At 29.8% G+C, this 26,486-nt stretch overlaps 1 protein-coding gene across 6 annotated transcripts in view; it reads left to right on the top strand.

The window, feature by feature from the left end:
* Positions 1 to 26,486, top strand: part of Csmd3 (CUB and Sushi multiple domains 3) — a 1,105,037-nt gene that overhangs the window by 392,272 nt on the left and 686,279 nt on the right. For 4 of the 6 annotated variants that reach the window (XM_048802035.1, XM_048802033.1, XM_015486278.2 and 1 more), the window contains 2 exons: positions 10,370 to 10,447; positions 17,127 to 17,214. In XM_048802035.1, coding sequence (XP_048657992.1) covers positions 10,370 to 10,447; positions 17,127 to 17,214 — 166 coding nt within the window. The remainder of the gene's footprint in view (positions 1 to 10,369; positions 10,448 to 17,126; positions 17,215 to 26,486) is intronic. The other 2 variants (XM_048802036.1, XM_048802034.1) reach the window with 1 other exon arrangement.

Genomic DNA, 26,486 nt, shown 5'->3' with positions numbered 1-26,486 from the left:
GTGCTATAGGCAAATAACCAATGTCTTTATTTGATATCAAGTCCAGTCAATATGGCTTCTAAGCCACATTAAAACAAAACATACTTAAAATCAGATGTTGCTAATTATTTAATATTAGCTTTGAATAAACAAGAATAGGTTGAACATCCTATCTGCTTATAGTTTTCCAAGATATACACTTGAGAGTTCTGATTGAATATGTGGAATAATATTATTCATAGTTAGATGCTGGTATAGATGGTAGTATGAAATTGTTCAAGTGAAATGAATGAACATATTACACTAACATACATATGGTCTTGGATAATCCGCCTACCTTCTCTCTGTTTTCACATGAGGAGAAATATAAAACTAATTTTATTTGCTTATTTTGTGATTTTTATAACAAGTAGGCATAGGTTACCTAGTGTTTTTTATATATACTACTAATAAGTGGGACTTTCCTTTTCTGGAGCCTTTATGAGAAGACAGTATACTCTAATATAAAAAAACTTGCAAGGTAAAGATAAATGAGAACAAATTGCAAAAAAGATTAGCTCAGATTTTAAGATTCTTTGGTACCTCATTTCCCTAAGGATAAAACAGTTTAAGGTAATATTACACTATTAAAGTCAATCTTAACCAACTCCAATAAGTGAAATATTGAGGTAACCTACGTAATAAAAATCTTGATTTTTAATCATTAAAGAGTGTGTCATAAACAGGTATATATGGCTCAGTTTAACACTACCAATATTGTTGTCACATATAAGTTGTACCAAAGTCATATGTAACATGTAAATTAATATGGATATTTGAGAAATATGCATTTTATTTTTTCCCTAGTTTCACCCTTAATTCAAGTACTCTTCAAATTCAGTCCAGCTGAATTAATGTAACTTTCTTTTCAATCTCGTATATTTGTGAGTTATCTGTGCTTCTTTGGAAAATAATTGCTAGAAAAGAGCCTATCTGTGTAGTCTAGATCTTCAAAACATTTCCTAAGGAACAACAGAGCATGGCTAGAAATATAGTTCTGTAGTAGAGTGCTTGCCTACTATGTGAGACCCTGGGTTTAATCCAGAGCACTGTAAGTGAGCAAGCAATGATAGGATGATTAATAATAATCATCTGAGAATTCTATGTACTATCCTTTCAAATATGATGGTGGTTATAAACAAATAAAAAGTGTTGTTGAATATGGTGCCTGAAAACTATATCTGAAACCAAATCATATAATAATATTCATGTGCCAATGGAATAACTCACAGTCCATTTGAAAACAATGGGATATTGTGCTTATTAAAGGAAGGTGCTTTCAAAGGGATCATCTCTAAATAAATACATTAAAGAAACTACAAATGATGATGCTGTAGCCTAGGGTAATAGTATATGGACAGACATGATTCTCAATCTATGGGATAAAGGGAGTGAAGTGTTAGAATCAGCAGGCTGACTTGAAAGAACCTGGACCCTTCAATTAAGAATCTTAGCCAACTCCAATCAGTGACATGGTGAGGTTTTCTATGGAATAAAATGTATCTTACTTTAATCCCTTCCTCCATCTTTCTACAGGAATTGCCCAAAGTATAAGGGAGTCTGTAGGTAGAATTCAGTCCTTTAAAAAATTAAATATTAATAAGAATCATCTGGGGATTTTGGAACCTTCAGATTTTGATTTCAGTAGGTCTGGAGTGTTGCTTACTATTCTGTTTTTCTTCTATTTTAATAGCACAATTTTTGGAGCAAGGACGTAAGCTATTGAGATCAACCTGGGCAGAGGTCAAGGAAGAGGATGAGAACAGATCAGAAAAGGCAAATGGACATTAGGACATAGATGAGTTATGATGAGTGCTTTGCTTTCATAAATAGCCATAAATCTAGCTGCATAGCCCTGCATTAAATACAACTATCAGAGCTTATCTTTGTTTATTTTAAACAGAATTCATGTACTGATACATAATTTTCTAGTACAGTTCTTGGATAAAATATAAAAACGTAAATCACAGGAATGATGGAACATTTTTATTTAAGTAATCCAATTTTCTGTTTTTTAGATTTAAAATTCTTTACCGTACTAAGGAAATTTGTAGTGGAAGGATAGATTCATTCCAATGAACTGCTAAAGAGAATTGTTAAAGTGGTTACTATTATTAAAGCAGTTGCTTATTTCTCATTTTAGAAGGCAGTAAATAGTCTTTGAAATTGGAAATTAAACTAGTATTTGGTGTACATTACTTTATCTTGAGTAAGGAAATATTGTTATCATTCTACATGTTAACTTTATAGTAAAATCTATGCAAAAGGATAACAGAAATTATCATTAAAACAAACAAAGCCATTGGATGCAAAAGAATATGATATGTCAACCAAAAATGGGCCTAACAAAATACATAAATTGAATGGATCTTAATATTTCATTATAGGACAAAAGACACTGTATAATATTAGTTAATTTGAAGCTGGCAGAAAACAAAGATTAAAAGCTTAATTATATTAAAGATTGAGATATTTCTAAAGTGTTAAAAGTATCTTTGTAAACTGTATCAAGGGTAACTCTTCCATATGGTGACTTTTATTATGCCAATTATCAGAATCCCTAAAGAGAATATATAAAGCCCACATTTTTCATATAATCCTGACATTTTACAGCACACCACAACTGTAAGACCTGTTATGCCAAGCATTGTGGGTGCATCTGCTGTTATCTATGCAAGTGTTATGGATTCCTGAATTTGTTCCATTTCTAGGAAGAAAGAAAGCCCATATATAATTTTTAGAGTCTTTAGCCAATGATTAATTATGTGATTTTTTTTCAGTTAGTAATTTATAGTGTACACCATCTCCTAGCAGTGCTGAGAATCAAAAGCAGGGTCTCACACATAAGAGGCAAGCAATTTAGCACCAAGCTGTATCCCCAGCCCACTGTCTCCTAAATAAAAGTAACAAATTTATTTCAATCTACAAGGCATGTGAAAAATTAACAAATTGTTTTTATAAAACATGATGTTTCCTTATCATTCTTACTACTCCCTTCAGTTTTCCAAGTAACAGAATTTACAGCTATTTCTTTTTTTAGTTTTATTGATTTTATTTTTTTAAAATACATGACAGTGAAATGCATTACAGTTCCTTTACACATATAGAGTACAATTTTTCATATCTTTGTATATAGAGTATGTTCACGCCAATTCATGCCTTTATACATGTACTTTGGTTTTTTTGCATTACAATTCTTATTACACATATATACCACAATTTTTTATATCTGTTGGAATGTGATGACATCATTATCCAAAGTACATGTATGAAGATTCAAATTGGGTGTCAACATACTTTACAGTTATTTCTATTCTAAAATTGTTGAAAAGATTGGGAGTCAAAGTCAATCTCATTTTCAATTTTGAGAACTTGCTACAGGATCTTTTGAAAAATGGAAATGGGCTGATCACATGTTCTTTGTATGTTAAATAATTGTTTCATAGGTTCATATAACCTAATGTGATTAATTATATATTTAAGGGCATTTCTATACATTCCAAATAAATTTCCTATTTTAATCAAGTATTTGGGGAGGTTTCTAACTGTATACAATATAACTTTTGAGTTAGAAATTCAGGGATAGTAGGTCACAATTTACATACTATTTTTACATAGTGAAAAAGACAATAGAAAATATTTGAAAAACATTTAGTATATTGTATCACCAATTGGAATGGCCTCTGAGATTGACTAATTGTAACTGGCAATAACTGTCACATAAATAACTAACATTAGAGACTCTTGCTATATGATAATTTAAGAATTTATTATAGAAGTTAAGCATGGTGGCAAATTACATTATTATATTTATTACTAAAAATTGGGCATCACATATATTTTACAGTTACATATTCTGTATATGAGAATAAGTGCTAGCCACAAACTAGTGTTGGCATATGTATTTTAAGGTCTAAAAAGCATATTGGTAGGGATGGAGATGTAGCTCAGTGGCACAGTGCTTTCCCTGTATACATGAGGTCTTGAGTACAATCCCTAGTGACACAAAAATAGACAAACATACTGTGGTATCTGAACCTTATTACTTATCTCTAGTATCTTTTTAATAGGAAGAGTACATTAAAATTTTAAGTATTTATAAAAATTAATGTGTAGCATTCACTTATATATTTTAGAATACAGAAATTCTATTATTTTGAATTTGAAAATGTTTTAGATCTCACAAATGCCTATTTTATATTCTTTTCTAAATGAAGTTTTCTGTACTTTTGAATGCATTTAGTTACATCACTGCTTTTGTCATCAAGTGGTGGCCATTATTATTTCCCTTGATGTAGATTTTATCTTCATTTATTTTTTAACATTGTTATAAAATATTTTTCACTTGAATTACTTGATAGTATGCTGTTGAATTTTCTATTATACTTTCTTCCTATATACTCCAGAAACATAATATAATTGCAGCATACTTCTAATCACCTTTAAAAATTGGACTATAAAAACATTTATAAAAAATATTATTTTCTCAGAAGTTTGTATTATTAATCCAGTGGTAAAAATTACATGAAAATTGGCAAAACAGACAATGCAAGAATATCACCCAGCTTTTACTCTGACATCAATATAATTTCTCAGTTTTTCCTCTTCTAAGGATTCTATAGAAGTCATCAATAGAAGCCCCCATACTAAACATATTCCAAGTGTTTTGTTCAGCTAATATAGGATGTTCAAAAAATGTTAAATGTCATAGTTTGTATCAGCCAATACTTACCTTAAAAGAAACAAATGAACAAAACCTGGACTCTTAACACAGATAATTACTTTAATAACCTCTAAATACATTTTAATCTCCAGTCTAGAACTGAGGGTTCTAATGACATTTGCCTGTCTTTCTTAGGTCCGAATTTTCTTTCCAAATAGTTAAGGCTAAACAAATGAACCTTCTAGATCTGAATGGAGAAGTTAACAAATGTATTTCATGTTTACAGGACTAGAAAACAGGTCTGTCACTTCCTACTCTAGGGAAAGAAATGTAACAAATAACATTGTTTAATCTGTAATACAACTAGTAGTCAGTGACCATATTTCTCAATATCAATATAAATGTTAAGATGTGCCATCTTCTCAAAATCAAAACACATGTCAATTACTTTGAATATACAAAAAAAATTGCAGGAAATTAATTTTATTCATATTTTTTATTTATTGAAGACAATGTTTAGATTATAATTAACTTAAAATAAGTAGAAATTACAAAATAAAAAGTAGATACCATATCAAATATTTGTACAAAAGAGGAAGATAAAGACATTATTGAACATTTGAAGATAAATGTTAAAATAAAGCAGAAATAACCCCTCTAAATCAGTAGATACCAATTACTTGCTCATGAGAAATTCTTTTTTATTTCAAGAATCATCATAATCTGTAGATATATGTTTATAATGCAGCCATGACCACTTCCAGAATATTTTATTGTCAAATAAATACTATAAACTTGAAAGGTCAAAATTAGAATGTTACATTCATTTTACCTTAATTATTATATTATAATATAACCTAAGTAGAAACTGAGAGTAGTTTTAGGATTTTTTAGTGACACATAGTACATAATGGTACTGTCTCCTAGAATGCCACAGAAACTCGAATGTAAATTATTTCCACTTGATAAAAGTGTTTTAGTAATATTAATCATATGTGTTTGTTTTCAAAGATAAATGTTCTCCAAATTTAGATTTTTTTGTTATGTATATGAATGCCAACAAACAGAATTATAAATTATAAATATTTAATTTTTGAGATTATGTGGTGAAAAAACCATCAAATTTCAATAAAGAACATGAAGGCATGAGATATTTTGTGATTATGTTACAGAAGCTCTGTGATAAAAGACCACTTAAAGGTTATCTTTTCCAAACCTGCAGCTGATGTTTGAATTCCCTCCATCACATCTATATAATATGCTTAGTTTTCTAACAATAAAAGTAAACACCAAAACTAATTAAACTGCATCCTAATCTATTGCCTCCCACTATACCTCATGGTCTTAATTTACACTAATCAGGATTCTCTAATAAAAAATAAAGTCAGATGATACTTATTTATTTTAAAAAAATTTAGAAAAAAAATCAAGGTTGTTTTCACTTCTATAGATATATGTTTACTTTTTGTAATAGGAGTTATTTAATTCATTTTGAATAATGACTTCAGCTGATTAACATGAAAGCAAGGCTAAATAAATCTTCAACATCACTTTCTTTGAATATGTTTTTAAAGGAAGTTTAGAATTCAAATTGATTTTGAGGATAACAGAACAGTAGCTCACTTGAAGATACCATAATGCAGTAATCCATTATAGTGATTTAAAACTGATCTAATGAAAGTTACAGAAACAAAGGTGTTTTTTAAATAAACAAGGATGGATTTGATTGCTCTCATATTGTTCCTTTCTGCCCGACATTTTACATATTAAAACATACTTTTATTATACAGGGTAAAAAAAGAGTTAAACAAAAACAAAAAAAAAGTTATAAAAACAAGCAAAAGTGATAAAAAGAATTTGGCTTATAAAAACATAAGAAAACAAAGGAAATGGATCTTTATGCATAAGCCTATAGGTCTTACATTTAATGCTTTCTAATTTATTAGAGCTTACACAGTTTTTATGTATTTAAACATTCCTTTACAAATGATCAGTTTGTAAAGTATTCAGTCTTTTACTTATTCACCTTTCCTAATTCAAAATTAATAAACAGAATTCTCTCAACAAAATATCCTTAAATGACCAGCACTAGAAATATTGCATATATTTATTCATCACTTGCACAATATGAGCAAGATTTTTTTTTCTGCCCATGATGAGCCTATTGAACAGTGCAGGGAATTGCCACAAATAACACACAGTCTTTTACCATTTTCTTAATGTATATATAACATCATAATGCATTTCAACATTGACTCTCTTTTGTATTAAAAAATTTTACATGCTTCTTATTGAAATACATAAGTTTTAAGAAGTCAGGTTTGTTTTTTTTTTTAAGTTAACTTTGGTCACTAGAAACACTCCTTGGTGACATTAGATTTATTTACATTTTTATGGCACACATGTGATATAAAATCTTTTATAAAAGATATAGGACAAGATCTAATAATCAAAAGACTATCAAACCCTTTGATTTTTCATAAATATATGTGTTCTTTCTATAAAAAATTATAAAATGTTCTAAAGTATTTGTTTACTTACATTTTGAAATTTGTGTGAATTTAAATTTTGCATTTAAATTAAATTTTAATTTTAATTTATACTCACAACCTTTTATGTCATAAAATGGATGTTTTTCTACCATTCATCTTCTTTATATTACAGTTATTATAGTTTTTTCTTTAAAAAATGTAGATTTAAAAAAAATAATTTTTATATATTTTTATATATTTATATATAATTTTTATATATTTTTATAATTTGATATATAGATGCTTTTTTTTTCTTTCTTAACATGCCTACTTTTTTTTTTAATTGGTTGTTCAAAACATTACAAAGCTCATGACATATCATCTTCCATACATTTGATTCAAGTGGGTTATGAACTCCCATTTTTTACCCCAAATACAAGTTGCAGAATCACATCGGTTACACATCCACATTTTTACATAATACCATATTAATGACTGTTGTATTCTGCTACCTTTCCTATCCCCTACTATCCCCCCTCCCCTTCCCTCTCATCTTCCCTCTCTACCCCATCTGCTGTTGTTTAATTCTCTCCCTTTTTTTTTCCCCTTCCCCTCACAAACTCTTATATGTAATTTTGTGTAACAATGANGACCCGTGCCCGCCATGCCCAAGCACAGCTTAATAAAGCCCCCCCGCATCCCAATCCCAAGCCGCCACGTAGATCTCTCTCATAGGGTGGTAAGGGATTGCGCGCCAACTCTCCATAAAAGGAGTTGTTTATCACAGGCCACAGTGGAAGCCGGCGCCATCTTCTAATGGCGGCCACGGTCTATAAGAATGGCTTACCACAATTTTTAATCTGGTTTATGGTTTCTTGCATTTCTAAAATCACTGTTTGGTTTTTTTTTTAAGATCTCTATCTCCTGGTAAAGCTCGTTCTTTTTAAAAGAAAAAAATAAACATCCTGTTACAGCCAGAAAAAAAATATTTAAAATTACTGATCCAAGTTGGTGTTCTTTTGGCTTGAAGCATTCACTTGTTTTCATGTTCAGGTATTGTCCCTTACCACAACCAAATAATTCAGATTAGATATAAACATTCACACAAACCTGTCCTTCTCTTCAAATACATACTTCTCCATTCCACACATATACTATTTAAACATTATTTACAACAGTGAAATCTTTAACCTATATAATATTATACAACTTTTGCCTTTGGTTGTACAACGTCATCATTTTAAAAAGATTCTTTTGTATAATTTATGATTTGAGTTAAAACTATCATGAAATCTTCAGACTAATTTGTAATACTTAAAAAGTCAAATTGTACAATACAGAGAAAAATAAACATAGATCCCTTCTTATAATTCATGTTTAGAATGGAAAAATCTAGACTTCTGCCACAGAAATAAAAATGCTAATTATTTTAAAAAAGAAAATAAAAGAAAAGCAATTTGAGGCAGCAGGGAATTTTAGAAGTGGCCAAACTATATTTAGAGTATTTGAATAGTTCAGAAGAATTATGCTTTAAGTTATCATGGAGGTGTGAGTGGAGAATCACCACAAAGAGCATCACTTGAGAGAGCAATAGTCATTTTTCACTATAAATAAGAGTCACAGACAATTTCTGAACCATAAAGAGGTGAAGAGGTTATCTAGTTTTGCCTTTCTATTTTAAGAGAAGAAATGGAGGTCTTTTGCAAATCACTCAACTAATAATTGCCAAAGATAAGAAGTCTTAAATTCTACTCCAGTTTTCATGTTCCTCTATTAATCTATGTAGCATGCATAGATAATTCATAAATACATGTCCCAATAAGCCATCAGGCCCCATCTCTACCTTTCTACCTTTGGAGGTACTAACAAGAAGAAAAACATCACAAAAATATTCATAATCAATAAGAGATCCTTAATTTGAACTAGTTGGTAGAAAGACAGTTTAGAATCAGCAAAATGTGGATTTTAAACTATCAAATAAAGATCAGTTTTGCTTTTTATTCAAATTGAAAGCATGAACAAATCTAATTGCATGATTTTTATTTTATTTTATTTTTTGGTACTGGGGATTGAACCCAGTAGTTCTTAACTACTGAACCACGTTCCAAGCCCTAATTGCATATGTTTAAAGCTATTATCCTTCACCATAAAAAGCACTATGTAAAAATTATGTCATAATTGGTTACATTAAATATATTTCTTATATTCTTGTTCATGCTATGTCTTTTCTTAAAGAAAATAATTTATGTTTGGAATATCTAATTAGGTCAGATTGTATAACTATTTTTAATTGACAAGATTTTACTTAAATACATATTCTTTATTTCACTTGGTGTCAATTAAAATTTTAAATGGTCTTCTGAAATATTATCAGTTTTTAAAACCAATAGCATCTAGACTTAATTACATAATTTGAACTAGAATGAAGTAAAAGTTATTTTAATCCAAATTACTTGGAGAATATTTTTTAACATATTAAAATTAAATTTTAAAAAATTTATAGGTGACTCCACTGGATTAATATGAATTTATTTTTTCTTAGATTATCCAGTTATATCTATTTTGATATAGTACAAAATGTGATACCTCATCTTAAAGATATTGATTTTCTATACCTAAGATTAGAAGTAGTAGAAAGTTGCAAGTATTCAAATAGTGCAAGATTCCAAATACTTGTGATTCACTTCCACACATTTTGTATCAGTCATAGTGTCAAAAGCAATGTTAATGAATGGAAATTAGTGGCCAAATTATTAAAATGTATTTTGAATATTTCCAATTATGTTATTTTCTTAAATTCTTCCTAATATTTCAAATAAGTTAAATTTTTAGGTAATTTAAATTTTTAATTTAATTTTTAAGCCAAGTTTATTAAATTCTTTCTGCTATACTAATGTCCCAGTATTATTTGCTTTTCTAGTTAAATTTATTCCATACAATTTGGTGACTCCAAGTGGTTTATGATAAAGTGCTTAGATTTTGGTTTTATGTAAAAGTTTGGATAGTTTTTAAAAATATTTATGTGTATATGCAGGTTTTTCCCTAGAGAATATTTAAAATTCTATACTGCTTATATTACTAGGTGATTACCCTATACAGGCTTAAGAAAGCAATTTCTTTAAACTTGCATACTTCCATGCTAACAAAATTTGTTAACTTGAATTTCATTTTTGAATTGTATTTCCTGATACATGTTTTTGTTTGTTTTTTTAACTAGTGAAAAAGGCCATAGATTTTAAATCTAGAGGATTTAAATTGTTTCCAGGGAAAGACAACAGCAACAAGTTTTCTATCTGTGAGTGTACTCCTTTTTTGTTACTTTCTCTAGTGCAAGAGTGAAGTTTGTGGTGTTTGTGTTGTTTGTGTGTTTTATCAAAATATTTGTGTATTTACCAAATTAACTGCATTAATATTTATATAACATGCATGATGGTTATTTATATTTTATGTATTTAAATGTTATTGAGTTAATGGATTTTAATTCAGGGGTTTTCCAACTTCAAATTGTTCTTGCTAAAATTTATTCAGAATTTTAATATATTCCATATTTGACCTCATTTGATGATGACAGTCAAGTTTTGTAATTCTGGATTGTGAGATAAAAATGAATAAAATTTCTAAAATTGATGGTTTCCTGTAGGAATTCTTATTTGAGTACATCTAAATTTCTACAAAATAAATTCTAAGGCATATTTATGTAAAAGCAATTTCATTTAAGAAAACGTATTCTTAATTTGATATAATTTATTCAAACACTGTCCTTAGTATTTTATAAATCAATTGTTACTCCTTTGAAAATCTCATGGTCTGAAATATTCAATTTTTTTCACAAATTCATGTTTTTAGATAATCTGATGCCCATCTCATAATCCCAGATTAAAAGAATCATTGAATTAGAAGCATACATCTGTATTACCATAAACAACATGGAAAATGATTTTGGTAAAGCTATACATGTTTGTGATACAAGTTAATAGTAATTGGTAAAAATTCCTCACCTCCCTGTTTACTTGCATCCATGTTTGGACCTTTGAAACAAGCCATTTATGTTATAGTACATAACTTCTAAAAACAGTATGTTGATAGAAAATGAGAGAAGTTTTTGAAAATTATGTATGTCACTATTGTTGATTCTTCAACAAAAGTATATTTTCAAGTGTATTTTTCTTCATTTCCAAATCCCAGTGAAATATTTTAACGATTTCTTTAAGTAAAACCATTTATTAGAATTATTAAAAAAGTTATTTGCCTGTGTTTATTGAGTTACACATATAAATAGTAAGTGGCATGAATTGAGTTTTTATGTCAATTATCAAGAAACAAACTTAGGAACTCTTGTGTTATTAAATATTTTATGGTTTCACAATTTTAATATCTGATCTTTACATTTTTTAGTTAGACTTGAAAATTCTAAATCCCAAACAGCAAATATTAATAGGAGATCATTGATCAAATTAAGTAATCTGTTTGGAAAGCACACATAGTTTATTTCAAGGTATGAAGCTGTATAATTATGGTTTCTTCATATATTTTAGGGTAAAAACCTATTTTCAAGATTGATACTGTCCATTTTGTGGAAAATAACATTACAATATGATTCAGACATAAATCAGTTGATACATTTTGGAAAGAAATGCATATATCCTATAATAAAAAATATAAATAGAAAAATTTGCCAGTTCAGATGATTCCAACATAGTAAATTTCATTATGTCAATATGAAATGGAAGTAAAATGTTTATAGTACCAAATAATATGTTTACTAAAATTTTCCCAATATTTAAATCTGACCCACATATCTGTTTTGGAATTCTAACTAGAATTATAAGACTAGTTTTCCTTTTCTCACTTATCTATACAAGTGTTACTTTATGTGCTGCATGCTTTCAACTTCAAGATGTTCTGAGAAATTGAATATATCTATACTAAGATATCTGGGATTTGTCAAGGTATTATTTGATGTGAATAACTCTATACTTATTGGTATGTTGCCTTAGTGGAAATATATATTTCATTGTTATGGAGTCTAATGGTGAAATAAAAGGAAATTATTTGTATTACTGTGTTACCTAAAACAAACCAACCAACCCCTGAATATTTATTTCAAGATTGTCAGACAAAAAGTTCATATGAAGGAAATAATGCTTAATTTACCTCATATTTTTGCCTTTCTCCATTGTTCTTCATGTTAAAAAAAAGAAAAGAAAATGCTTTTCCTTACTTTTTTTTTTAATATAAGTTATTTCTACATCAATACAAACCAAGTATTTATAGAAAACTTTTTATGGTTACAAAATTGCAAGCCAACAATTATTATAATTATTATTTTTTGTACCAGGGATTGAAATCAGTGGAGCTCAACTACTGAGTCATATATCCATCCCATTTTTGTTGTTGTTTTGTTTTTGTTTATTTAGACAGGGTCTAGCTAAATTGCTAAGGCTGGCTTTGAATTTTTGATCTTTCTACCTCAGGAACCCAAGCTGCTGGGATTACAGGAGTGCACTTTTGTGCCTGCCTGGCAAGCCATCATTATTTAAAAAAATTTTTTTACTACAGTTTGTTTCTTAAGTATTGTATAACAGAATTTAAAAATATGGTTGTTTATAGCAAATGGCTATATCATTTCAATTTTTATCATTATATTTTTATTATCAAGTAAGCATTCAAGTTTTCATCTCTTGATCTTTAGTTAACACAGGACAAAATAAAAGAAAGACAACTTTTATCTGAGTTTTGGCTTTCAAATTAAAAAAAAAAAAAAAAAAGAAAGAAAGTCTATGTTCCTTAAACACCAAATAAGTTTTATTGCTGACACATGGGCATCAGCGAGTATAAGCATGGATGACCTGAAATGCAGATTTGCGAAAACCTGTCTTTTTACAGTTTAACTGAGAAATGAATGACCAAAATGTTCAGGAAGGTTCAGTAATGCTGATAGGGATAGTTTAGTTGTTTCAATAGCTAATTCAGTTTTTATTTCAACTTTAATACCAGAACTCTAAGTTGCTCCATTCATCCTTTGTTACTCTAAATAACAAAGAGTTGCCCAACCTATCCTCAAAATTGTAAATTTGACAAGAAAAAAAATAGTTTTGAAATTATAAATATTTAAAAAACAAAATTTATTGGCTAGTATTTTTACCTACTTATCTGAAGCCCTTCTAGAATATTAAGGTGGATAAAGAAACTATAAGGTTCCTATAAATGGTTATATTTTTCTTTCCTATTTCAAATCCACACTTTCATTCATTCCTATTATTTATACATTCCATTGTTTCTCGATGGCAACATCATGTTAGAATAAAATTTAAGAAGTAAATAAAACACAGTCGTCTTAGCCCTGAAGAATATAACAGTATATTGAGATGCTAAATGATTTAAAAGGTAATTTTTTGTAGAATAAAAAATGTATTAGTATAAAATAACATCATTGACATCCATGATGTTTGAGTTCAGAACCAAATACAAAAGCAAATATTTTAAAAATTAGGATAAATATTAAAAACTAAATAAAATCATGAGAAAAGTAGCAATGTAGGCAGCTAGAAGAGGTAATATAGAGGTGAATTTAGTTAGAGTCAACTTATTTTTATTTTTAATGTATTCAGTGTGCTATATAATATCATAAACTTTAGAAAACATGTTTATAATAACAATATTATATTTTGATGTTGACTAATAGTGTGTTTAAGTTAAATAATAAAATAACAATACAATAACACAAAAATTAAGATCCTTGAAACAAAAGATACTTGTGTGTTATAATAAATACATCAATTTTAAAATCTTATAAATTTCATTCATCTCTTTACTGGTGTGTGGAGAAAAAGATGCACATTTCATTAATATTACTAATAATAAAAATATTCTTAAAGACCATAGAAAAAAGGGCTTTCTCCTAGCAGATGTCCTTTTCAAGGGACAACACTCTGTATAAATTTTAAAGAGCATTGATGTTTTTACCATTCTGCAAATTACTACTCAAATTAAAAGAAATAAAAATGTTAAATCTATCTAGTCATTTCAATGGCATTGTGTAGTGAAAGCAGTTGATTCCATGAGTACTAACCTTGTTTGAATGTCTGATATCATTTAATCCGGGGAAATTCTGAAATAGCTAAACATCAGAGAAAAGAAAAGATCATACATTTTGATATTAATTTATATTTTATTTTGAACATTTACAACTAACAGACACTTAGTACATGTAGCTTGCAGAAACTCTCTCATTATCCCTGTATTTTAATTTGGAAAGGCTGTCATCTATTGCAGATGTCAAAATCAGTGATTTAAATGATGTTTCCAAACACATAGAAATAACCTGACAATTAAATTCATAAGAATTGAAATTAATTATGTAAATGTGGTGAAAATCATGAATATTCTCTGTATTTTAATGGAAAATATTTGTAAAAGTGTTTTGAATTTTAGAAAATGACTTTATTTTCTGCCTTGCTGAGATGTCTTAGATGGTCTTCCGAGCTGAAAGGTTGGCCTGGATTTAAATATAGACTCTGGCATTAAATGGCAAATGATTTTGACTCACTTCTTAACCTCCCAATGCCTCAGTTTCCTTGCCTTGAAGAGGTGCAAAATTCTAATAGTAGTTTCCTGTAAGATTGTTGTGAGGATCAAATGAACTAAAATATAAAATAGATATAGAAGACACATAATTGGATGTACTAACATTCAAATTCATATACAAATATTTGACATGGTCTTACTTTTTGATACAAAAAATGTAAAATACGAAAAAAGACTTTTTCATAATTTTATTTTCTAATGTATATAAACCACTTGCACATTAATCTTTAATCCATTTTATATATTGTATTATACTAAAGTAGTTAAACGTATGTTATGCCACCTGTTTTCATCATCTACAACACTCGCTAAAAGAAAGTTACATTTTAATAATACATTCTACAGTATTATCAATAGCTTTTCAAAAATTATAAAGTTAATACTTCCCATAGAAAATGCTTAGTTTATTAAAAACAGTTTTTATGTGTTGGTTTTAATCAAACAACTAGGACATATGTGTTTAGAAGTATTAGAAACAGTAGAAATCTAGTTGACTCATTGGAGATTTGTATAGTAATTAAAACAAAAAATAACTATGTTTTAGGAAGTTCGGTCCTCTTCTAGTATTCAAGATAGATTGAAGATAAATAATAATGTTGTCACAAAAGTATCAAAGTGATTAGGTTGAATTTGAGCTGACACATGATATAGCAATTGGAAATTTTGGGGATGATATAATGGCTATTGATGGAGCAGGAAATTTTGGAAAAGATGCAAAATCCTATATTAGAAATCATTGACAAAGAAGTAGGTTTTTAAGCATTGAGGGAAATACAAAATATGAAGGGCTCTGGGCCAGTTCCTTTGAATTAGTGAAATCAGCTAAGGTAAGACAGTGACCAAAAACCCCAGAAATGGCAAAAGGAATTTAAAAAAATTAAAGGACCAAGAAAAATAAAAATATTACATTATTTGAATCTGTGAGTATATAATAAAGGTGCAAGAAAGATATTGTTGGTGAAAATTAGAAAAAATAATTTTATATCTAATTGAGAAGAGGGTACCTTTACCACAACCATGACTGCTGGACTATCATTTGATAGCTGTCTTCCTATCTGATGAATTAGTGTCAACCCAATGACCAGTTCTAACTAAACAATCCACAAGTCCAGTGGTTCTCAACTTTAACTTTACATTAGAATCATCTTGAAAGTTATATTAAAAAACAAAAATTGATGCCCAGGTTTCTACTATAAGCTAATTGTATTAGAATATCCAGAGCTAGAACTATGCATTTTTAATCTTTAAAGAAAGATCTACAGATGGTTCTAATCCAGAGTGCAGGACAAGAACAATTATAAGGTTTAGGAATTTTCCTCTGGTGTTTGTCCTTAAGCACTATGTTTTCTTAAAAGAGCAAACTAATAAAGGAGCAAAATTATCGAAATACTCTCCAGTTCACTATAAGATTGAATTATAAAACAATATCACTCAAATATTTCAGAATTATCTGGCTTTATTATCTTCCCATTAAAAAATATATCCTGGGAATTTAAGCATCCAATGTGACCACATTCGCTGAAAAAAAAAAAAAAAGCCTTCAATAACTGAGTGCTCTAAATAAACCGATGAAAATCTGTACAATAGTCATGTAAAATGTAGTTATAGAAATTGCTTGAGGGTAAAGCCATTATTTTGGTTTCTAGCATTATATCATAATTCAATGACATGCTTAGTACCACATCATTGTTTTACCTTAGTATTGGAAGACAAAATTATTTTGTTATATACCAAATACAGAAATGTTAATAACTTTAAATTTTTCCTGTATGGTCTTATTTTTAATTGCAACTTTGAAAACAAAAAGTATCCACCAACATTGAATTTCAATAGAATCTTAGCTACTCGGGAGAACAAGGCAGAGAAATTGCAAGTTTGAAGCTAACCTGAGCAATTTAGTGAGATCCTGTTCAAAAATAAAATATAAGGAGATCTGGGGATGAAGATCAGTGATAGAGAACCACTGGGTTCAATCCCAATCATGGACAAAAACCAAAAAACAGCAAAGTTCCAAATGACAGTGTTATAACTGGTAATGATCTCTGTACTATCAATAATTAATGGAAACTCTGACACTGATAAGCTAGAAATGTGTCTTGCAATTTGATTGAAATTAAAAAAGAAAGTGCTAGATACTAACGAGTTAATATTCAGAGTAGTATGTCATTGAATATAAATATTAAATTTAGGTTCTGATAGGTCCATAAAAAGAGGAAGAAGTTTTTTACCTTCATTATTTTTCTATAAAATTGTATTTTAATTTTCTATAGTAAAAACATAGTGATTATAGTAACAGAATATAAGTTTTGTGTAAATTTTAAAATTAATATCATTCTTAATTTCTAATTATAAATATTTTGTTTTTATTTTTCTTCTTGCTGCTACAGTAAATGAGGGAGGTATTAAAACAGCTTCCAATTTATGTCCAGATCCAGGAGAACCAGAAAATGGGAAGAGACTTGGATCAGATTTTAGGTAATATTTAAAATTATTTTATAATTTATTTTGTCAGAGTTTATTTGAATTTAATTTTTTAAAAATAACTGATAATATGGAAATGGAAACCTGGTGACTTCAAATTATGGCAGCTAGATTCCATTGATCATTCATTATTTTAGTGTGACTAGTTAAGTAATATGTTGTCTTTATCAGGACATTCTTTTTGAAATTAAATGATTAATTGCTTGCCATATAGTAAGTGAAAAATCATGGGATTTATATTATAAAGATATATATTTTCATTCAAATTCTGCTGCTTATTAATTAGTTGTCTGATCTTGAATATGTTGCTCAATCCTGTCTGCCCAAATTTCCTCTTCTGTAATGTGTAAAAAATTAATCGCATACAATGGTGAATTCCAACTGAGGCAATGCACATGAAATCCTTCAGCAGATATTCCATATACATCTTATTTGTGTGTCTTAAAAATAATCATAACTTGTAATATTAATTTTATATGATCCTAAAATTAGTATTTATTTTATTAATTTGAAATTACATTTCCCAACAACCTAGAGAATGTATATAATATACAATGAAATATACTTAACTACCAAAGAACACTTTAAAACCTTTATATTTTTATATTTACAGTTGTTATTTCTTTATATTGTTTATGTGAAGTACAAACCATACCCTAAAGAATATTTCTAGGAACCAAAAGATAGCTCTTAGAATATAGATCTGAGGAAATTTTGTCACCTGGATCTTTCAAGATGACTTAAGGCTATATTTTACTATATTTCAAATAGAAAATTATAATCTTACTTCAACATGAACATAATTGTATTTTTCTAAAATATTTATGGAACTTTACTTCTCAAACTTAAAATAGATAATAATGTTTGAAGATATATACCAAAGAGAAATTCAAAAGGTCTCAGATCTGGTTAAATTTACTCATAATAAAATAAGTCAATTAAAATCAGTTAATTCAGATTCAATTATTAATAGTTATACTTTAGAGGCTCCATAATTGTATGCAATTTACTAAGTGATTCTTTTTTACATGCCTCCTTTCTTATAAAATCATGTAAAAACTTGTTATTTTAGCTTCATTTTACAAATGATGAAACTGAAGCTCTGTTTGACTTTTTAAAAATTTGATGGAACTCGCATTTGAACTCATAATGTTAGGACTACAAATCTTGTCCTTTAATCAGTGTCTAAAACTCCAACAAACTATCCAAATCCCATCTTTGACGTGAATTGCCTTCTTTTGCAAAAGGAGGTATCTTAAAATCTGAAAATGGAAATCAAATCACTTATCTTATTGGTTTAGGAGAAGATTAACTGAAATAATGTATGCACAATAGGAATCATAGATCTGGAGACAATGTAAGTTCTCTAATCAAAACAGCTGGTATGGTAAAAGATGATAGGAAAATTATTACTAAAACTTGGACCCATTATTTGCCAGTTATGTGAATGGTTCATTGAAAATAGACTTAACAATGTTGTAATGTAATACTAATATAGGGAATTAAATTTCCTTTAAGTGCAGTGGATTTAAAGTTAGGCAGATGTAATAACAAATCTAAGTAAGTATTCAGAAGTAAAAAAATAAGGTAAAAAATGAGATCCTATAAAAGATAATAAATGTTGTAATGCGAAAACCAACCTGATTTTAGATATCACACCTGTTGATATTGGAAAAATTATATATGGCTAGCATGCAGGAAAGGAAGAGTGTTATATTGAAGAAGGGCTTAATGAGCTATTCCAAGAAAATAAAGATCAATGAAGCTCAGTTATAGAGCTAAGAATAAAATAAAGTTGAGGAGTTGAGGAGATAAAAAGAAGCCAGATCTCTTCTGTAAAGAGAGTGAATTGGCAGTGACTCAGCCTTACCTGGACTGGAGATGTTTGTTTTAAGCATGTATGCATTTTAAAAATGGGTTCTGACATTTAAAACCCAGGAGAGATATCTATATGTATTTTTCTCTCTGTCTATCTTTCATGTGTTTATGTGCAAACACACACACACACACACACACACACACACACACACACTCTGTCCACAGAGTTTTTTTATTCCCTGGTTGTATCTGGCAACTTAAGCCAACATAATTTCATGACAACATGAACTAATTAACTGCAGCTCCCCATTGGCTGCGTAGTTTCTGTCTGGTTCATCATGGTTCCAACAGAACTATTTCATTTAGGCCACCTATCCATCTGTGATGGCAAGTTGTTAAAACCTATAAAAGAGTGACCTAGTCCAAGTTTAAGACTGAGAGAAACAAATGGAAAATAGTTGTTACCAAGAACGGGAGAGCAAGCCTGGGACTAAAATGTTGCCTTGCTAAGTAATTTAAAGTATTCTTTTGAGATTGATGATTCTGAATCTGCCTGGTTATAGGATTTCTACCTAGCATTACTACATGTCCCAGGTACAAACCAAAGGAATTGTGCAAAAGCATAATACAGTACAGTGCATTTTCAAAATTGCTAATTATTACTTCAGGTATGCCAATTAAAAATATATCTGGAGCAAGAAATCTTCAAGTAGAAGTGGAAATTGGGGATCTTTAGCAGGAGAATGGGTTAGATTGTCTTTAAGAGTAGCCTCAACTATAAGAATATCACCACTTTATAAACAGCAGTTAAACCAGGCATGCTAGTGCATGCCTGTAATCCCAGTGGCCCAAGAGGTTAAGGCAGTGATCCTGAGTTCCAAATCAGCCTCAGCAATTTAGCAAGGCCCCAAGCAAGTTAGTGAGACCCATGTCTCAAAATTTAAAACTAACCAAACAAACAAATGGCTGGGGCAGTAGCTCAGTGGTTAAGCGCCCCTGGGTTCAATCACTGGTACAAAACAAACAAAAACAACAACAACAACAACAACAACAAAAAAAAAAAACAGCAGTTAAAGAATTTGTAGATTCATATATTTCAGAGGAGAGAAAAAAGAACTTTGTATGTATTTAACAAAAACAAAAACCTCTTAAAACTTAACCTGTAAATAGTAATATACATTCTCAAATACATGTTATTTTACCAATATATTGAAAGATTTCTCTAGAGCATTGATTACAATCACAAAGCATTTATTCTTTCATCATTTTTCTTGTGTGGTAGAAATATTCATGAATTTGCTCCTCAAAGAAAGATAAATTTCAAATACTAAGATGTTTATTTTTCACAGGTGAGAACAGCAGCCCTCCATCTCTAATTCCATGGTTTTCATTTTAGTTCACCCTTTACATGTTTTTAGAACATTGTAATGTGAGCTTTCCTAGCTACAGGTTCTTCCTCTTCTTATCCATATGTATGTTGGTGCCATATCAGTCTTCTACCTAACATCTATAATAATCTGTTTTTCCAACTTAAGCTTTCCATATACACAAACTATTCAATTTTGTCATCCATAATGTCTCAAAATAGCTCCAGTCTTTTGAGGTTTATCTCCCATTTGTATTTGCTGTGGTGATGAATTACTCCACATAGTGTGCCTTCGATATATCTGATTTTCTCTGACTTCTTTACTAGGTTTTATTGTTTCTTTTCCCCTCCTGGAATCTCCGATCCCAGTATTTTTTTTTTTTTACTTGTGTCATCCTGTATACTTTTAAGTACCCACTTAAAGACCTTCTTATTTTTCTAAACAGTTGCAATTTGGCTCTTCCCTAGCATTTTGAGTGACTTCATTAGAATACTTTGAATATTTTTTCATTGTTGTTGAGAAATTCTTCTACTTGTAAGATAGTGGAAATCAGATATAATAGACTCATATATATTACTGTAATGATTGACAAAGGAAGTTAGATATATTTAATGAATTGAATTAATTAAATAGCACAACTGCATCTTCAGCATTTTTCCATTAATTTCTCTGATCACATGACTGAATGGATAGCGTGACCTCAAACTCATCATAAAACTAAATGACTTACAGACAGTGGATGAAAAACAATCTTTTATTCATAAAATCAATAATTTTATAATCATTGAGGAAATCTATAAGAAAAACCTTGAAGAACTAAGGTATCTTACTTGCTATATTTTGCTTACCATTTTATGTTATAATCTCCAAGGTGAAAGTCCCAGCAGCTGTGTTTTGAAGTCTTAAAAGCTTTGTTTCTAATTTGAAATGCCTGTGGAACATAACAGGCTTTTAAAGAGGGAAATGCTGCCAAAGAGATATAAAAGCTGGCAGCATCTTCTATGCTGAAAAATAAATTAAAAATTTAAATGTCTCTTAAAATTACAACCAAATGTCTGTGGAAGCCCAGCCTGTGAAATCTTTAGCTTTCATAGACTTTTTTTTTTCTGCAGAAATGCTTTACCTGTTCTTTTTATCAGAAGCAGAAAAAATTGAGGAAATGGAAAAATCTGAAGCTGCAAAAGAGATATCAGACAGGATAGAAATTTGTAGGTATTTATTCTCTCCTTGAGAACAAAAGTAATGTTTGCTTTAAATTTTGGATTTTCATTTGGATTATGAAAACATGGACATATTCATATCCTCAACAGAGAACATGGTAGTTACTAGGCAATGTTAAAACACTTTATCTATCTATCTATCTATCTATCTATCTATCTATCTATCTATCTATCTATCTACCTCCTACCCACATACCTACCTATCTATCACTATATAGGCAATATTAAAACTAGGTACTAACTAAGCACATATATATAGTAATCACACACACACACACACACATGCTGGCCTGGGCAACTTAGCAGTATCCTGTCTCAAAATAAAAAGGGCTTGGGATATAGCTCAGTAGTAGAGGGTTCCTGGGGGTTCAATCTTCAGTACCCTGCCAAAAAAAAAAAAGCCTAGTAAATACCCAAAGCAGTAGTACAATAAATAGATTACCTGATTTATCTTCTCTTTATTATTTTCCTAATGAGTTTTAATTAAAATCTTTATTCTCTCCCAACATCTTAAAACCCATTAATTCTCTCTTAGTCTCATTAATCAGCAATCTTTAATTATCATTGCCTCTGTCTTACTTCACACTCTTAAAACTTCTCATTTGCACAACAGCTATAGTTTTCTATTTCAGAAAAGCATTCTTACTATGTAATTATTGCTGTGTTACCTGTGATAAAATCTTATATATCCCATTTTTTTCTCAAATTCAATAATATAATACAGATATCTTACACCATCACGCATCATACATGAGCTTCAAATGACCTTCATACCATTATTGTGTTATTTATTAAAACACTTTGAGTATTCAGACTCCTGGTTTACTAATATATAGATTTACACTCCAGAAGTTCCCACATTTAGGAAGAATAAATTCAGGCTGTGGTTTGCAGTTTGGTGCTCTTTCCCCTTACTTAAACATTTGCATTCTACCATTTAAGATCTTCTGTAAGAGTACAAACTTAGTTTTCTGGCATTATCTTCTCAATTCTACCACGTTGTGTTACAGAATGACAACCTGCCTCTTACAGAAAAAAAAATACTTATATATACATATACACATACATATGAATGCACACATCATATTTCAGGTGTATAGTGTGTATTTTTAAAAAGAAATGTATATGAAGTTACTATTTGCTTAAACTTTTCAGTTCTTTCAGGTAAATTGTTCTTCCAATGCCTTCACACTTTTCTCAGAACCACAGCACATGCTGTTCTCTCATCTTCAAATATGATTTTGCTGGTCTTTACCTGTTAAGAATCCTGTCCATTCTTCAATGGCTTTTCTTCAACTTCCTTTCTGATAAATTATCCATACTCTCTTGGCTCATTTAATTTGCATAATATTTACTTCTGTGTTTCTCTTATTGCCACACTAGGCATTTATTCTATGAATTAAAATAAGATATTGTTTTTCTTCAACAAGCCCAAAACAATTTTAGATGCTTAAGAAAATCACACTGTTGAATTTGAATATATCTTCCTTTAGTTTTAAGTCCAATACAATTAAGACTTACTATGCTATTCTGGTCCATATTGAAAGGTGGTTTAGGTCTCTTTGAGAAGGCTCCTAAGATATTAGGTCTGAAAATGAAGAGCAATGAAAGCACGCTCCTTTTTGTTGCTTGTGGCCCAAATTGTTCAGTACAGTATTTCCATGTGAAAACTAGCTCCTGTATAAATACATCTATGTGAAATTTTATACATATGTAGAAGAAATAGTGGAAATGGATTTTTGAAAGCCACTTTACTGTTTTGTTATCTAAACTGATAGGACATTAGGATATATGACTTATAGAAATACTCAAATTAAGTAGGCAATCTATGAAGAAAATAATATGAATAACATGCCCTTGTACTGAATCTATGCACGCTTCCTGATAAGCTTAGCCCTTTATCTGCACTCTGTTGTGTATTTCATTCTCATGCCATTCTCATTGCTGGAAGGAAAAAACAAATTATTATTGCAATATTATGGCCAAAATATTATAAAAGAAAAAGTTATACAAATAACAATTTGAGGCCACAAATAATTTAAATCATAGCAATATTCTATTAATATAAATTTTAGAATGTATGTATTTAGAAATATATTAAAAATTGCATCAAGGGAATAGTTTTTGCTATAGGTAGGTAGGTAATATAAGTATTTTTTTCCAAGATAATGTGGGAATGTTTGGGGGCATACTAACAGCAATTTCAAATCTATAAAAAGTTATATAATGTATGTATTTTCTTTCATGAGATTTTATATGACAACTATTGAAAAAAATTATAAAATAAAGAAATACTAACTCCCTTCCAATGTCACCATTAATGATAATGAGATTCTAAATGCAAGTTTAAAAGGTCAAATAGGTCAGAAATTCACATATTTCATTTGAATACTTTTCATATTTAATTATCTGTATGTTTCCATGAGGAAATGGATTATATAATTTTCCTAATGAGAATATTCTTCTTATATTGGGAATGCTATGTGACATGGACAATATGAAAGTTATCTAATCTTCATTATATTATGTAATGAGATGGTTTTAGGTATTATTGGTGTTGAAGTGAAATGATAATAACAAAATATTAGCAAATGAGACACAAGGAGAAGAGATGTTTATGTAATGAGAATGTTTATGTTGTAAACAACATGAGAAAAAGAAGGGAGAGAAGAGATTTGTTAAGCAAAATGCAGAAGCAGAAGAGAGTAAGTATATATGCTGTATTTCAAATTAGCCATTTTTCTTATAAAAAAAATCCTTTGGATTTAGTAACTGTGCTTAATTGCATTACCTCATTTCTAATCCATCAAGAAATTTTATTGTTTTTACTTACAAAGCATATTTTAAATATGGTAAATATCCTTCATTTCAATTAAGACTTACATAATTCAAGCCATTATCATTTCTTACTTAGTCTTTATAAAACAGTCCCAAAGCATGTCCTTTCTACTATTATTATCATCTATGATGCATTCACCACTGCAAAATAGCCCAACTGATCTTTTAAAAGTGAATCAAACCGTGTTACTTCTCTGTTTAAAACCTCCAAAGACTTGACCCTTGCACTTTGAATAAAATCAGTACTTTAAAAAATGTCCTTATAGAACCTGTTCTTGGTTGTTTTTTGTTTTTTTTTTTTTTTTTTCAGAATTGATTTTGGATCATTTTCCACCTAACCACTTTGATTCAGACGTTCTGGCCACTTTGGTGCTTTTGAAACATACGTAGTTCATTTCCACTTGGGCCCTTTCTGGGAGATTCCTGTACTAATGCCTTCTTCTCATTCAGATGTGAGACTGAACATAACCTGCCCAGTGATTCTCTGACCACTCAAGGCATTTAGAACTATGTAACTCCTTTTTTACTTTAATATTTGTCATCTAAAACTTTTCTATTTGTTTATTTGTTTACTGTGTACTGATCCTTGGTCTGATAGCTATTAAAACCATTCCTAGACTTCTGCTCTGTTGTTTATCATGGAGGAGGGAAGAAATGAACACCTCAGGCTGAATTTCCCAGGCTTCTGTCTGAATTTGGATATTGAGAAATAGTAGTGGGAAACTGAAACAGATAAAGAATGGAAAATTGGGGAGTAACTTCTTTTTCTTATGTCCTCTTTCTTTCTTTCTCTGCTTTGGGTGACTACAGCTCTTGAGCATAGCATACTGAATAGGACTGCTGTGTTTTTTTAAACCAAGTGAATCCATCCTCTGGTTTCCAATTGTATTAAACTCTGAATACCTTGCTTTTTAAAAGTTTATCATCTCTATTTTTTTATAACTTATCTCTTGCATTAACTTTCTTCTCTTGAGAAAGTCTATTGTGATATTTGCTTTCCATTTGGACCTTGATTGAAAGAGTTTGTGTCTTTTCACAGAATGTGAACTCTTTGGGAAAAAAACTTGTTCTGTCCTATTGACCAATTATCTTTATTCTCTGAACATGTGGATAAAAAAGGAAAATTATTTTTGGCATAACTCCAGAAAATAAGATATTTGAAGCTAGCATTACAAATTCAAACCACTCAATAGTATTTAAAATAACCTTTTATCAATAATTATTTGAGATTTAAGAAGATTTCATATTAGATTTTTTTTGGGGGGGGGCTCACTGGGGATTGAATCCAGTGGAATTTTACCACTGAGTTGTGTCCTGTTTATTTTTTGAGACAGGGCTCACTAAATTGCTGAGGCTGGCTTCAGACCTGCCATCCTCTTGCCTCAGCCACTGGGATTACAGGCATGTGCCCAGCCTAGACAAAAATTTTAGGTAATTTTCTCAGTAGCCTGCCGCAGCCCGGCTGGCTGGGCAAAATAACCGGGGGGTGACGAACAACTTGTGTAGATTGATACAGCAGGAGTGGAAGCCGTTTATTGCAGGACAGGAGCAGTATTTATACATTCCACACAGCTTATCTAATTAGCATAAACTAGATACATCAGTCAACCAATAAGGAATCTCCACACTTAATGGCTCACTGGTGTTACTTCACAAACCACTCCCTCTGGCATTTTGCCAGGCACCATCCAGACATTTTTTACAGACTCTAACATTTCTCTGGCAAAATGCCAGGTGCCATCCTGACTTGTTTACAGACTCTACCAGTAGCCTGAAGATATAAATTTTCATGTTTCTATTTCCAATGTATATAGCATTACAGGCCAAAGAAGAAGGTAGATAATAAAACTTCTCTGGGTCTACAGATTTTACAAATCAGTTTGCTTAATGAACATTTATTGAATGCATACAGTGTGCCAGGCAATAGACCAATTGCTGTAGCTACAAAGATGAAAAGGGACTTTTTAATTATATAGAAAAACAGAAATAAAAATCCTAATGCATAGCAATAAGTACAATTATA

This window comes from Marmota marmota, unplaced genomic scaffold, assembly GCF_001458135.2.
Source record: "Marmota marmota marmota unplaced genomic scaffold, marMar, whole genome shotgun sequence".
NCBI lineage: Eukaryota > Metazoa > Chordata > Mammalia > Rodentia > Sciuridae > Marmota > Marmota marmota.
The sequence above is the reverse complement of the archived record's forward strand: the minus strand, read 5'-3'. Positions and strand labels throughout refer to the sequence as shown.